Source organism: Mangifera indica, chromosome 16 (assembly GCF_011075055.1).
Source record: "Mangifera indica cultivar Alphonso chromosome 16, CATAS_Mindica_2.1, whole genome shotgun sequence".
In the NCBI taxonomy this organism is placed as follows: Eukaryota; Viridiplantae; Streptophyta; class Magnoliopsida; order Sapindales; family Anacardiaceae; genus Mangifera; species Mangifera indica.
In genome coordinates this window covers 3324064-3338117 of record NC_058152.1, presented here as the reverse complement: position 1 = coordinate 3338117, position 14054 = coordinate 3324064, and the positions used below count along the sequence as shown (strand labels likewise).

At 33.4% G+C, this 14054-nt stretch overlaps 2 protein-coding genes across 2 annotated transcripts; both read right to left on the bottom strand.

Moving 5' to 3' along the window:
- Positions 1 to 4177: 4177 nt before the first annotated feature.
- On the bottom strand, positions 4178 to 4710 carry LOC123199780. The gene has a single exon (XM_044614835.1). It carries the CDS (start codon positions 4685 to 4687, stop codon positions 4433 to 4435), a length of 255 nt encoding a protein of 84 aa, XP_044470770.1. The 5' UTR covers positions 4688 to 4710; the 3' UTR covers positions 4178 to 4432.
- A 4039-nt stretch (positions 4711 to 8749) lies between these two features.
- Positions 8750 to 11804, bottom strand: LOC123199480 (subtilisin-like protease SBT1.7). Its single transcript, XM_044614504.1, has one exon. The coding sequence runs from the start codon at positions 11254 to 11256 to the stop codon at positions 8947 to 8949; it is 2310 nt and encodes a 769-aa protein (XP_044470439.1). The 5' UTR covers positions 11257 to 11804; the 3' UTR covers positions 8750 to 8946.
- Positions 11805 to 14054: the final 2250 nt, after the last annotated feature.

Here is a 14054-nt window from a genome sequence, read left to right as displayed (position 1 = left end):
GAAAAAGAGAAAAGAGAGATTTTCAGGAAACTATTCAGTGAGAAAAGAGTTTATTTTTTATGGGTTTGTCCAACCACATAAAAAAAAAAAAAACTGTTTGTGCCATCTTTTTACACCTCAACTCTCCGTATTCTTGTATTTGGGATTTCATTGATAAAGTGTATTTCTCATTGATACAAATTTGTATACTAACAAACGTATCTCACATAAAAAATTCTCATCAATTATAACAATAACTAAAAAAAAAATGATTAAAAAAAAGCTTTAGATAATCGATCTTTACACGATTTAAAAAGTAGTTTAAAACTTTTTTTTTAAAGCCAGTTCATCTACAAAGTTGACACATCATAACTTGAGTGAGGTGCCACTCTTAAACCTCAAAAAGATCTCCTTAACGCTGCTCAACAATCACATAATTTTGCTCATTTGCTATACACCATGCCAAAAGAACCCAATTCCAAGAGGAAAGTGGTTGCAGAAATATCCATACTAAGAAAAAAAACTTCTTACACACTTTTTTTGTAAACTCTATTAATATGCCGTCAAAATTTATTTGTTGTGTCATAAATATCAACCATTAACGTAAACTTCTTATTATCCATGCTTAACTAAACAAATTTGGTGTCAATAATGAATGGCATTGAATGGCGTGCTAAAATTAAAATTCTATTATTGGCATTGCCGAAATTATTTATTTAAAATTAATTGCCTACTTATTAACTATAAGAGTATTACTTTCCACTTGTCGTTTTCTTATTTGTAATGTTCCTTTATGATTTTTGGTTTATGTATTCGAAATACTACTTTGACGGGTATTTGTGTTTCCAAATTCCTAAGAATTTCATTCCTTGTAGAGCTATTAAGAGGGACTTGTGTAGGTTGAGTAATGACATGGCTTATAAAGATTGTTTGTGAAAATGTCAGATATGGAGAATGGTGTTGGCAGGCGACAGTTTGAGTGATACTAGAGAGAGTTCTATGTGAAAAGTATAGGCTAAAAATTTTTTTTAATGATATTTTAAGATTAAACTCTTGAGTTATATGATATAATTATTATATATCTGATTATTAGATTCAAATCTTATTTATTCAATGTAATTAATTTAATTTTTATTTATTTAACGTGGTTAATTTAACTTTTAAAGGACTGTGCTATTAAAAAAATAATAATAAAGTGAGAGAGAATGAAGTTGGCCATTTCAATACTGGGAGTAGGGCGCTTAAGATTATAGCAAGAAAGAAGCCTGATTGGACTGCAGATCTTCGAATGTTGAATCCTTGGAACTCACATACATTGAAAGGGATAGATTGGGTTTTGTTTGTGAAAGTATGCAAGAAAAAATGATTTACTGGTCTAGTAAGCCATGTTGAGATCGAAAATTACAATTAAATCCTGACATAATGTAGAATCATATTTGATGTTTCTCCACAATTATTTCTTTTTTTTTTCTAATTGAATGGGGACTTCTTTGATAAAAAAAATCTTCACAAAATGTTCATTAGGAATCAGTCATTTTCCATTGCATTTAATTAGGAAGAGTAAAAGCATTATTTAGTAACAACAAACAAAGAAGACAAGAGGGAAATAATACATAATATGGCTTTCTAGACATAATTATTGGTATAATAAACAAAGAATTTATAAATTATGTACTTATCAATAATTAACTAAGGAACAGCCATAAAATAATTTTTGCCAAGTATGATAACTAAATTAAAAAAAAATATTTTTAAGGGTTTACAAAATTAGCTAAAATTCTAAGGATTAAATCACTATATTCAAATAATTACAATATCGAATTCTCGAGCTATTATCCCCATTTTTTAAATATTAACCCTTCTTCGGTCAACTTTTAGGGCACAAATTGTAAACCTATCACATTCACTTTTCAAACCTCATTAAATGTTTTCTCATCTATTTCAATTGTCTTCTTAGTTGTTTTTCTCCACCATTGCATGTTGTTGCTATTTTTACCTTTTATCATGGCTATTGAGCTTATTTTCAATATTTCAATCTAAAGTTTAGTGTAAAAGATTTTGCTAAAAAATATGATATTAATTATGATAGGACATTAGCTCTAATGGCTAGCATCACTACTGTTCTATAGTCTTACAGCTATTGCAATTACAAAAAATTAACAACTTTTTTAGATAAATGTGAAGAATATCTTTTTAAATGAAGACACCTCTAGGAGAAGGTTTATATGAAACTTCCACCTAGATATAATCATCCACTTGACAAGGTTTGCCATCTAAGCAAAGCAAACTCTAAGAGCATGGTTTGACAAATTCAGCTCTACTATTTGCTAAGTTGGGTTCTCTTTTAGCTCTTGTGATAATGTTTTCTTAATCTGCAAAACTAATAACAATTGAACTTTGTTGTTGCTATATGTTGATGATATGATTATTATCAAAGATAATATACAAGGCATTACAAATTTAAAATAGTTCCTTAGCTTAGAGTTTGAAATGAATGATCTTGTTTATTTGAGTTATTTCTTAGGGTTACAAGTTTCTTCTAATGTTGTTGGTTATTATTTATCTCAAGTCATATATGCTATTAATCATTTATCTTGCGTTAACCTATGAGATAATAAAATTGTCAGCACTCTACTTGAGACCAATGTCAAACTTTCTCTTATGAATGAAGCTATTCTAGAAAATTATGCTCTTTATAGATAATTGGTTGGAAGTCTTTATCGAGTTGCCACTCAACCAAAATATATCATATGTTGTTCATATTGTTAGTCAATTTATGGATATTCCTTGTACTACTCATTTTGCGATAGTGTTTCGTATCATTTGATATATCAAAAGTACATTATTCCATTATCTTCATTTTTTTGCTTAGTCTTTACTTATATTACATGTGTATTATGATATTGATTGAGGGAGAGATCCTATAGATAAACGTTCTATCACTAGTTATTACTTCTTTATAGGAGATTTGTTCATTTCTTGATACAGTAATAACCAAATTGTTTTAGGAGATTTATTTATTTCTTGATGCAATAAGAAGCAAACTGTTGTTTCTTGTTCAAGTATGGAAGCATAGTATAGAGCTGATGGAGACGAAGGAAGCAAGCAAGGGAATTGCCAAAGCAGCAGCAATGATCCTTTGAATATACGGGGACTAATGACTGGGCCAAAATAAAGAAGATGAAAGAAGCTTTAAATGGGCTGATTTAAGATGTTTGGGCTAAAAGTTATACACAATCCAAAACTATAAACATCTATGGTAAAAATTAAAGAGTCATTCATATTATCTACGATTATCACTTTTTTTTCGATAATTAAAGTATATATAGACAAAAAAGCTAGAACTGGTGATATAACATATAAGCACATTAAACAGACTGGGGATCAACTCCTCTTGAAAACTATCGGAGATGTTATAAAGATAGGGTTTAAGAAAAGGACACTACAAAACTAGGAGTTGAACAAACTGAAAATCTAATAAGATAGCCAACAAGCCAATCCAGCAGGCCATATCTATACAAAAAAATTATATCAAAAAGTGTTGCCCAACACCTAGTCAAGCTGTTATCTTGGATTTTGAAGAAGCAAAGCATTTCTGGAGAAAAACCAGGAACAGCAGCTTGTGGGATATGGACAAAGAGCAGAACAGAACCTGGGTCTGCGAGACATGGCCAGGCTGCATAAGCTGAGAGGATTCTGCACATGCAGGAAGAACATAGACTGAAAGCTGAGGGGAAGATCTCCAGAAATGCCTGGGAGGAGAGAGGCTTTTGAGACTACCCCCGGCAATAAAGCTAAGACCTGCATCTGAAAAACAATGCAAAACTAAGCCTGAATGCATCTGAACAGAAAATCTGCATAGAATGCAGCCTAGATCTGAAGAACATAGTGACTTCGGCTGCGCTTCTTCTTAACCATTATATTGCTAGAAGGGACGTCGCTCTTCAAACATATGCTAGGTAACATGAAAGAATCTGAAATCCCTCTAGTTGCTTCTACGTTTTCGTTAAATCTAATGTGACTTGCTCGGAAAGAGCCAAAAAAAAAAAAAAAGATTGAGGGAATTATTATTCCTTAATTTTAAACCCTAAAATACGATGAAGTTATCGCAAACTATATATATATAGTTCCTGGAAGTAATAGCTTTTCATCAGGCGATGCCAATGTGACCTTGGCGCTAATGCTCCAGTATTAATTCCATCAAATAAAATAATAAGCAGCGTACGATTATTACCTTCGTATACATATTTCGAAAGTTTTTCTTCCAACAAATTGTCTCTTAAATTTTCTTTCAACACATGAAAATTCTAAAATTTAGACCATTAACATTGGATATTAAATCAAATACAAGATCTTGAAAAGAGCTCGATTCTCTAGAAACTTTTTATTTTATTGGATTCTTGATCAAGGGCTGAACTTCTTCCCTAATCTTAAAACAGATATATAAATGAATCTAGCGGGCTCCTCGGCGCTTATCAGCATCAGCGGGGGAGGGAGCACCGGAAAGGGTTGGGGCATCGGTGGTGCCAGCGCCGCGGCCAGGGTTGGGTTCCAGATGGCCTTCTGTTCCGTAAGCCTTCATCTTGTAATCCTCCACGTCTTTGTACTGCAAATACGGGCTGTCCTTCATCGGAAGTTCTTCTAAATTTTCTTTCTTCTTTTCAGAAGCGTCTCTCCCGCCGGCTTGATTATCTTGTTGCTTCTCCATTTTCGATTTTAATCTTAATTTGCAATTTGCCTTTATCACAGCTCCTTATAAGACTTTTTCTCTTCTGCTACAACAACGCCGCGTGCTTTCTAACGTGTAGCTCTTTCATGAAGTCTAACATTCCACGTGGTAATACTGGGGTGAGTTTCAGAGTATGAGGAGAGAATGATTTATGATAAAAATATTTTATTTTTAATTAATCTAAAAATATATAAATAAAATAATAATTTGATTTTTTTTATTACATTTAATAAAAATAATAATTATTTATATTTTTATTAATTTTTTATTATATAATAATAATTTATATTTAATATTGTTTTGAGTAATCAATGTTTGTCGAAATCTTTTATTTGTTTTAATAAAATGATACATTAACAATAACAAAACTACATTTGACAAGTTGATAGATTTGATCGGATCGGCTTGACAAGATACGAGTAAAATAGATACAGACTAAATATGGATCAAGTTATATAGATAATTATTTGATGTTAAAAAGAAACGAGAAGAAGAATAGAAAAAAAAGGTGGGGTGCATTTTAAAGGTTTGTAAAACACAAACACTACCTCCAATTAGAGCAAACGGCATGTCAGGGTTTATTAATGGTCTTAAGAAAAAGATCTAGAGCTATGATTGCAGAATCAACTAGTAATGGTGTGATTCTTGAAATTGATAATCTTTAGTTTCTCCTGTTGACTGAGCAAGATCAAACGTTACTAGAATGACTCTCTTCGTCAATGACTGAACTTATGCTTAGTAAACATCTTTGAAGTGTGGAATTTCTTATTGAAACCCGTAGCTTTTCAGTTTAGAGCCAGAATTCTACAATTTATGGTGCAGCTACAGGACACTAGTAAAGGATAATATAGAGTGATTGATTATTTTAATAAAATCACTGGATTTGTTGATGATCTAAACATAACTGGTGGTTCTATATCAAGTGATGATCAGATTATGCAAATTTTAAGTGGTTTTAGTGTTGAGTATGATTCAGTAGTAGCAGTGATAACTACTAAAAGAGATGAATTATGTGATGAGTTTCATCAAAGTATAGGATTTAAAGCATGAATTATGCGATGAGTTTAGATGTTAATAGTCAAGTTATTGTCAATTTTGCAAATTCTAGTCTTGGAAACTCAGGTAATGAGAATAAAAATCATAGACAATTTCAAGGGTATAATGCAAATAGAGAAGGACATTTAAGAGACAAAGCTAGAGGCTGAGGCAGAAGAACTTTTGGTTGAAGGTCTACTTCTAGGTTTACATGCCAAGTCTGTAATAAATATGGACATTCAGCAAACATTTGCTTTCACAGGTTTTAGAGAGATTTTAATCCGACAAGGCAACAATAGTATTTTAACAATTCTTCTAGGCCTTCAGGACCAATCTCTACCTATGCAACTCCTACTTATACAACCACTTCTGCATCAACTCAACTCATATGATTTCTATTGATGGAAGAGCTTATACAAATTAGTACATTGATTGTGGAGAAACTAGCTATATCTCAAATAACTTGTCTAACTTGAACTTTCAACAACAGTACATTGCATCAGATCGAGTTACAATTAGGAATAGATAGAATGTTTCATTTTGACCCAAGAGTTAGTAAAACTGGTAGAGTATAAGAATTTCCAAGGTGAAGTTTTGAATTCGAGTTTCTATCACACTTGTGAAACCTTAATTTATTTGGTACAGTGGTTATAGGTTTGATTATTGTATCTTGTGTTTATCAGTCTAACAAATACTAATAGGGTCTCGGTTAAAAAAAAAAAGTCTTACATTAGTCATTATGGTAATGATACTCTCTCTACAGAAACATTTTAAGAATATTGTGTTAATATTAGTACTTATAGTGCCTGAGATATCTAAAAACTTGTCGAGTGGTCCAAAATTAGTTCATCATAACAATGTTAATACGTTGTCATGAGGGGAAATATTCTACGTCAAGGGGTTCTACAAATGGACTCTATTAACTCCTTTTCCCCCCATGAATCTCTTTATCTCATAAGTCAAATCCTCAGTTCAGAATTCACATCTTCGAAATCATTAAATCGATAATCCATGCTTGCTTACCATCACAATTTACTTCAAATTTACATTTTGCAAATGTTCTTGATTCTGTCAATCTTTGTAATTCACATTGTAAATACCATAACACTCGAACTGAATATGTTTGTATAAGGATGCCAAATACAAGTATCAATAAGAGTGGTGTTGTTTCTGGATTAACTTCTTGTTTCTTCTTCTTATCCTACTTTGTTATGCTTCTTAAAACAATAATGCCAACATGTAAAAATCAGTTTAAGTTTGTCTCTTGCAATAATTACATTTTGTGATGCGTGTCAAGTAGGTAAATTTGATAGATTACATTTTCATGCTTCAAATTCAAAGGCAAAGTCTTCTTTAGAATGATTATATGCAAATTTGTGGGAGCCTACACCTTTAGATTCTAGTTCTAGTGTTGTTTAACTTTTGTCGACAATTATTCAAGGCACACTTGGATATACCCTTGTAGTCTTATAATGGAATATAATTTAAACCCTTTATACATTATAGTAAAACACATGGGATAGATTCAAGAACTTTCTATCCATATTCTCACTACTAAAATGGCAGAATGGAGAGAAAGCTCAGACATTTAGTGAAACCACAATTAACCTCATTTGCACAAACATCTCATACCTCTCACCTTCTGGTGGGAAGCCTAATAGCTTATGTTTTTTCTTAATAAATAGAATCCCAACTCATGTTCTTCAAATGCATCACCTTTTCAAGCGTTGTTTAAACAAAAACCTATCTATACCTTTCTAAAATTTTTTAAATGTGCTTGTTTTCCCTTTTTAAGACCATACAATAAACATAAATTTCATTTCATTCAACAAAGATAGTGTTTCTTGGTTACAACACTCAACAAAGGTTTCATGTGTTTGCATAGTTCAGGAAAGATTTATACCACAAGGGATATTAGTTTCAATGAATTTGAATTTACATATTACGGTAAAATATAAAACAATATAAATACGTTACAATCACATTTAAGTCGAAGTTTCTCTAAAGATAAACAATGTCTCTAGTCTATTTTCACGCAAGCTAAATAACAATAGGTTCAAACTTTTATTTTGTTGAATTTACAAATTATTTAAATATTAATCATTTGTTAAAATTATAAATGGAAACGATCAATTGATATTTATGTGTAGTGGAAAACACATAAAAACTTTATGATGTATTTTACTTTTCAAGTAATTTACTACCGCCTCTAATTATTATTGTACCATTAGTTGGACGATAGAAAATCAAGTTTATATTCTAGCGTTATTGAAAATGTTATGTGAAGGCAAGACACAGTGATGACGTATTATTGAAAGTGTTATATGAATGCAAGATTGGGTGACGACGGATTTTAAAATCAAAATAGTGTTATTAAAGATATATTAGAAACTTTCAAGAATATAGATATTAAAAAAAAATGAACACATAAGATACTTGTAATACATATGAATCTATTTTTTTATGTATGATTTTTTTATTTTTTAGTCTTATTTTTTTTCAATTGTGTAACCACAATTTTTCCCTACCATAAGTGTTGATTATTTAATAAAATTTTAGAACTATTATCTTCAATCAATATTTAAAGTTATTAAAAATTAATAATTTTAAAATATAAAATAATTAATGACTGTTGAGTCACCCGGTTAAAAAGCTCACATAGACACATTTACAGTGTTATGGACCCTGCCCGAACCTTCAAAAAAATATGGGCCAACATAGCCCACCAAAACCTATTTTTTAACAGGTCTTGGCATGACACAATAGCTTTTAAGTGTGAATATTCCTTTCCTCAACCCTCATAGAAAAGTTCTTTGACCTATGAAGTCATTCAAGCATTTAGAAAGGAACACACATCCATGATAAATGGGAAATTTGATCTTCAACAATGAAGTAGTATCAGGGATTGTCTTGTTCAGTGTAGTTAATTTCGACCTAATATAATGATTCTATTCGAATGGGTTTCTTATTTAGAGAAAAAAAAAAAGTTGGAGTAGCATGCAGACATACTGTTAAATGACATTATTACTGTACAGAGAAAGAAAACAGTTATCCATTTCTCGGTTTCCTTGTTTTCTCTCTTAGAAAACAACCTGACATGAAACACTAGGCCCAGCTATCAGTTTTCCGCTGGACAACAACAAAATCAGTACTTAAAAACAACCATTTCACTCGACTTAATCCCCTTTATTCATACCCACTAATTAATTCCAGCTAAACGCAACTGGACTGCCAACAGCACGCTTCTCATCAGACCATTCAATTCGACCAAAGCTATTCGTACCGGCAGCCATTGAACTAACAGTGAAGGTAGCAGTGTACGTTTTCTTTTCATACATTTGTGTGAAACTCAGCACCGCTGGCTCCACAGATATCTTAGCTGCAGGGCTTTGTGATGAAATTGACACCTTGTAAGTCCCCGGTGAGCCCACGTTGGTCAGTGTCCGCGTGTATTTGAACACGGTGGAGCCACTTGCCAGCTGGGTTGTGTCAATATTCACGGCAAAAGAAGGGTAGTTGAAATCGGTGAGGCTGTATTTCTTACTAGCATCACATGCGAAGTTTCTTCTTGCGACACTTTTAATCTCTGACTCTGTGTAATTTAACGCGCAGAGGAAGCCCAGATAATCATCAATTGTTAAATCATAGACCAAGCCTGGATTAAGGGCTGACACAGGATCAACATGTCCAGCGCCATGATCAAACGGTGTAGATGCTTTTCCTGTAGCAACATCTTGCAATTTTTCACCGCCTTTGTATTGAACATATGCGGTGGTCATAAGAGCTGATTTAATGGCTGCAGGGCTCCAGTCCGGGTGGGCAGCTTTCAGCAATGCAGCTAGCCCACTGACATGTGGGCAAGACATAGATGTTCCAGAGATAATGTTGAATCCGACTCGCCGGGTGTCCACTGCCAACCCGGTTGGTCCGACTGAACCTGACCATCCGGCCAAGATGTTGACGCCGGGCGCAATCATGTCCGGCTTTAGTATCTCCGGCGTGATGGAGTTGGGTCCCCTTGAACTGAAGGCTGCAACCACTGGGGATGGTTCTATGCCCACTTTGGTTCCTTCAAATAAAATTGTCACAGTTGGGTTAGCATCTGAAAGCAAGTATTTCTTAATAGCATCCCCGGATTTTTGGCCCACGGCAGTGGCTGGTAATAAATGGGCATCAGCTACTAACTCTTCACCATTAGCTTGAGTGTTGGCCAAAACCATCCCCAATCCACCGGCTTCTTTAACCACAGCACCTTTTAGAACTCTAGCACTCATTCCTCTGTCACACAAGACAATTTTTCCTGAAACTTTCTCGGGTATTAAAGTACCCGTCATACACAAATTCCCATTTGTTGCATTACTAGCATTTCCAGCGTAAACAAAAGGCAATAATTTTCCTGGTAAAGGATTGCCTTTGAAAAGTGACACGCCAGAGTAGTTTTGGCCATTGCCAAGGCTAACAAAAGCTGGAAAGTCTCGATCCAGTGTGCCTGCACCAACTGTGGTGATCCATGGAGCCACGTTTGATAAACTGAAGGAGCTTGGACCGGCATTTCCAGCTGAACAAGAGACTAAAATCCCTTTCTCCATTGCTGCAAAAGCGCCGATTGCAACACTGTCTCTATAGTAATCAGATATGCTACCACCGAGAGACATTGAAAGAACATTGACATTATCTTCAATGGCTTTATCTATGGCTGCCAAAATATCAGAACTAAAACAGCCACCAATCCAACACACCTTATACACAGCAACTCTGGCGCGAGGAGCCATCCCACGAGCAGTTCCATTAGCGTAGCCAAACAAGCTCGCACCTTCAACAATGGATCCTCCTGCAGTGCTGGCTGTATGAGTGCCATGGCCATCATCATCACGGGGAGATTTTGACTCCTTGCTTTCATCAATCGGACCTAATGTAGCCTCGTAGCCTCTTGAGAAGTATCTTGCGCCAATTAATTTTCTGTTACAAATAGATGAGCTGAAATTTGTACCAGCTTCACAGGCGCCTTTCCAGTTACTCGGTACAGGACCCAGTCCGGTGTCATCAAAACTCTTGCTTTCTGGCCAAACTCCGGTATCTAGAACTCCGATGATGACATCACTCTTTGAGGCTGAGTCCGGGAACATATCAGCATTTCCATACAGTCCGAGAAACTGAGGAGTACGAGTTGTATGTAACTCGTACTTTAACTCTGGCATGACAGAAAGGATCCCAGGTTGGCTTTCGAGTAAGCGAGCTTCTTCTGGTGTTAAGCGGGTGGAGAATCCATGGATTGCATTGTCGTAAGTGTAGAGCATTTCAGCTGAGCCCGATACCGATTTGAGTGACGAGTCATACCAATGAGAATGGTGCTGAAACGTCGCCGGCATCCGGAATTTAGCCATGTGTACTATGTAAGTTGTTCTCTTGTTCTGGTTCAAGGTTCTGCTATTCTCCAGAGCCGCCAGGGACAAGTGGCAGAAACCCAGAAAAAGAAGAAAAAGAAATATAACCAGAGATTTAAGCGTAGTCATCTTGCTTTAGAATTCGCTCTCTGGAAATACAGAGAGCCCAGATAGCAAAAAAGAAAGAAGCTTGTGCAAAACCCAGAACTTATAAATACATACAGAAAAGTGCAACAGCTAAATGAAGAATCTTAACGGTGAACTCAACACATGAAATCAACCCATACAGAAAGGAAGACGGCGACGTTTGCTGGTTATCATGTTTTTGAATAATTGCTTTAGGAGACAAAAACAGGCTAGATTAGAAAAGAGAAAATATAAAGAAACGCAACAGCTTTCGTCACGTGTGTTCCACCTTTTATGTTTTATCTTCTTCCTCCTCTCTCGAGATTCTCCATTCCTCTTTCTCCTCTGTTACTCCTGATCAGAGCATTATAGTATTACCTTTATCTTTATCTTTTTGCAGGAAAAAAGCTAACTCCACTAACGCTAGCTACCTGTGCTTTGGCCCCTCAATGTTCCATTACGGCAAATTTTGAAGAATTAGATTGATATTTCAGAGTTTCCATAAAAGAAAACTCACCAACTCAAGTTTCCCCGTCGTGCAGATCACGAGTACTTGTCTTTAGCTATTATATTTCTACCATAGTTGGTGAGTGAGTGATCAGCAATATGCGGAAGTCTACCCGCCAACCAACTTTCCTTTCCCTTACCTAATTACACAAGTTTATAAAGATAATTTTATAATTTTTACCTCTGATTTTAACATGGAATAGATACTCGCACTGATTGTCTCAATAGTTTATAATTTAACGGGTTTAACTAATCAATTTTAATCTAAATTATAATAAAATATATATTATAATAAAAAATTAATACGGTTTAAATTTATATATCGATATTGATAACACAACACATAACAATTTACATTGAATATTGAGATCCTTATTATTAAAGACAGAAATGCAGTCTCAAATTGAAATAATTAACAGGAAATTTCTCAAATTAATTAAAAGCTAATTTCTGATTTAATTAGATTGATCGATCAATCCGGTCCGGTTCTAAAAACGGTTTACATTAAATATTGAGACCATTGGTATTAAGGACAGAAATGTGGTCTCAAAATTGAAATAATTAGCAGGAAATTTCTCACGGGTTTTTGTTGTGTACTGGGGAAACTTTCGATGCACTACAGCTTACGGATTCAAATTTGGATCCTAGTTCGGAATTTATGGGGTTGTGGGACCGGAATCACATGCAATCTCTTACATGATGGCTTGTGACTTGTGAGTAAACTTTACTCGATAAAAAATGTTGGATAGTGATATAAATATATAAATAATTTATATAATTTTATATATAAATAATAATATATTATTTTATAATTAGATAATTTTTAATTAAAAAAATTTAATCGGATTTTAATTTGTATTATTTATTTATATAATTTTATTGTAAAAAATATAAAACATTTAGTTTTAATATTTTGTCACCGTATCAAATTTGGGGTACAAAATCACCTTTATGAATCGTTAAGACTTTAGCAAAACTCAAAGACAACTGACTTATGAATTTTGATTGTGTGATGGAAAAGACTATCCGAAGATAGAAAGACAATTTCTCACATATAGAGATGGATTCTATTTGAATGAGATTCACAGTTTGACTCAAATGAATTAATTTTAAATTGAAATTCTAATTTAATTCGAGATTAACTTTTTTTATTATTTGGTAACATTTTTCATCTTGTTAGTGACTCTTCCATGATACTATCTCCTAGTTTAAACGAATTCAAATTAGATAGACTCGATTAGACTAAGATCAAAGCTATTTGATTCACTGATTTTTTAATCTTAATAATAGGTTTCCATATTTGTATTTTAGAAAGGATGGTTTCCCTTTTTTGCCAATTTTGAACTATAGTTTTAGATAAACAAAGGGTATTTTCATGGATTTATAAAATTATATTATATGGTTGATATCAATTACACCCCTAAAATTTAATTCCTTTTTTCCCTTTTCTCCTTTTAATTTTTCCTCACTTTCTTATTCTCTTTCTCTTTCCTTTTCTCCTTTTTATTTTTCCTCACTTATTCTCTTTCTCTTTTCCTTTTTCTCCCTTTCTCTTGTGTGCCGTAGTAGCTGGAATTCTAACTTCTTCATCAGTTAATTGTGGTTCATGACAAATATTATAGAATCCAATAAAAGTCTTTGTTGACTCTTTTAGAAGCCTCATGAAAAAAATCTGAAAGAAAATGAGCTCCCAAATGCAAGTATTTATTCATCCAAACTCCTTTTTATTAAAATTACATTCAATTCTACCTTGTTCCCCCTCAAGGATTTCAGAGAGAATCCATTCATTTATGTTTTTCAACCATTTGAAGATTCCCAATAGTGGTATTAGAGATTCAAGATTGTTTGCAATATATTTGTGTGAAAGATTTTTAACTAATTTATGGAGAGAATTTATAAAATATCTTTCTTACTTGGGAATTATCTACAAAGATTGAAAAAGAGTATCCCCTCCCTTGTCTCTCTCTTGGTTTTTGTACCCAAGTAGAGATGGCCTGTTGTCATTCAAGGCTATGTGATGCCTTAGAGGTTTTCTTTGGTCTTCATGTAAAATGGTTGGGTGCAATATTACCATTTTATATTTAATTTAATATATGTTATCTAACTAGTTTAGCCATTTCGAATTTAATGTTATCAGAATGGTACAATCATCTTGTATTAAATATCACACAATTTATCTAGTTGACAAGGTAATAATTATATATTCAGCTGCTTATTTCAACAACTTGAATATCTCATCTAATAGTAGTCGAGTGACATAATTAAATAACCTAAATCTTTTGTTACGTAAGAAA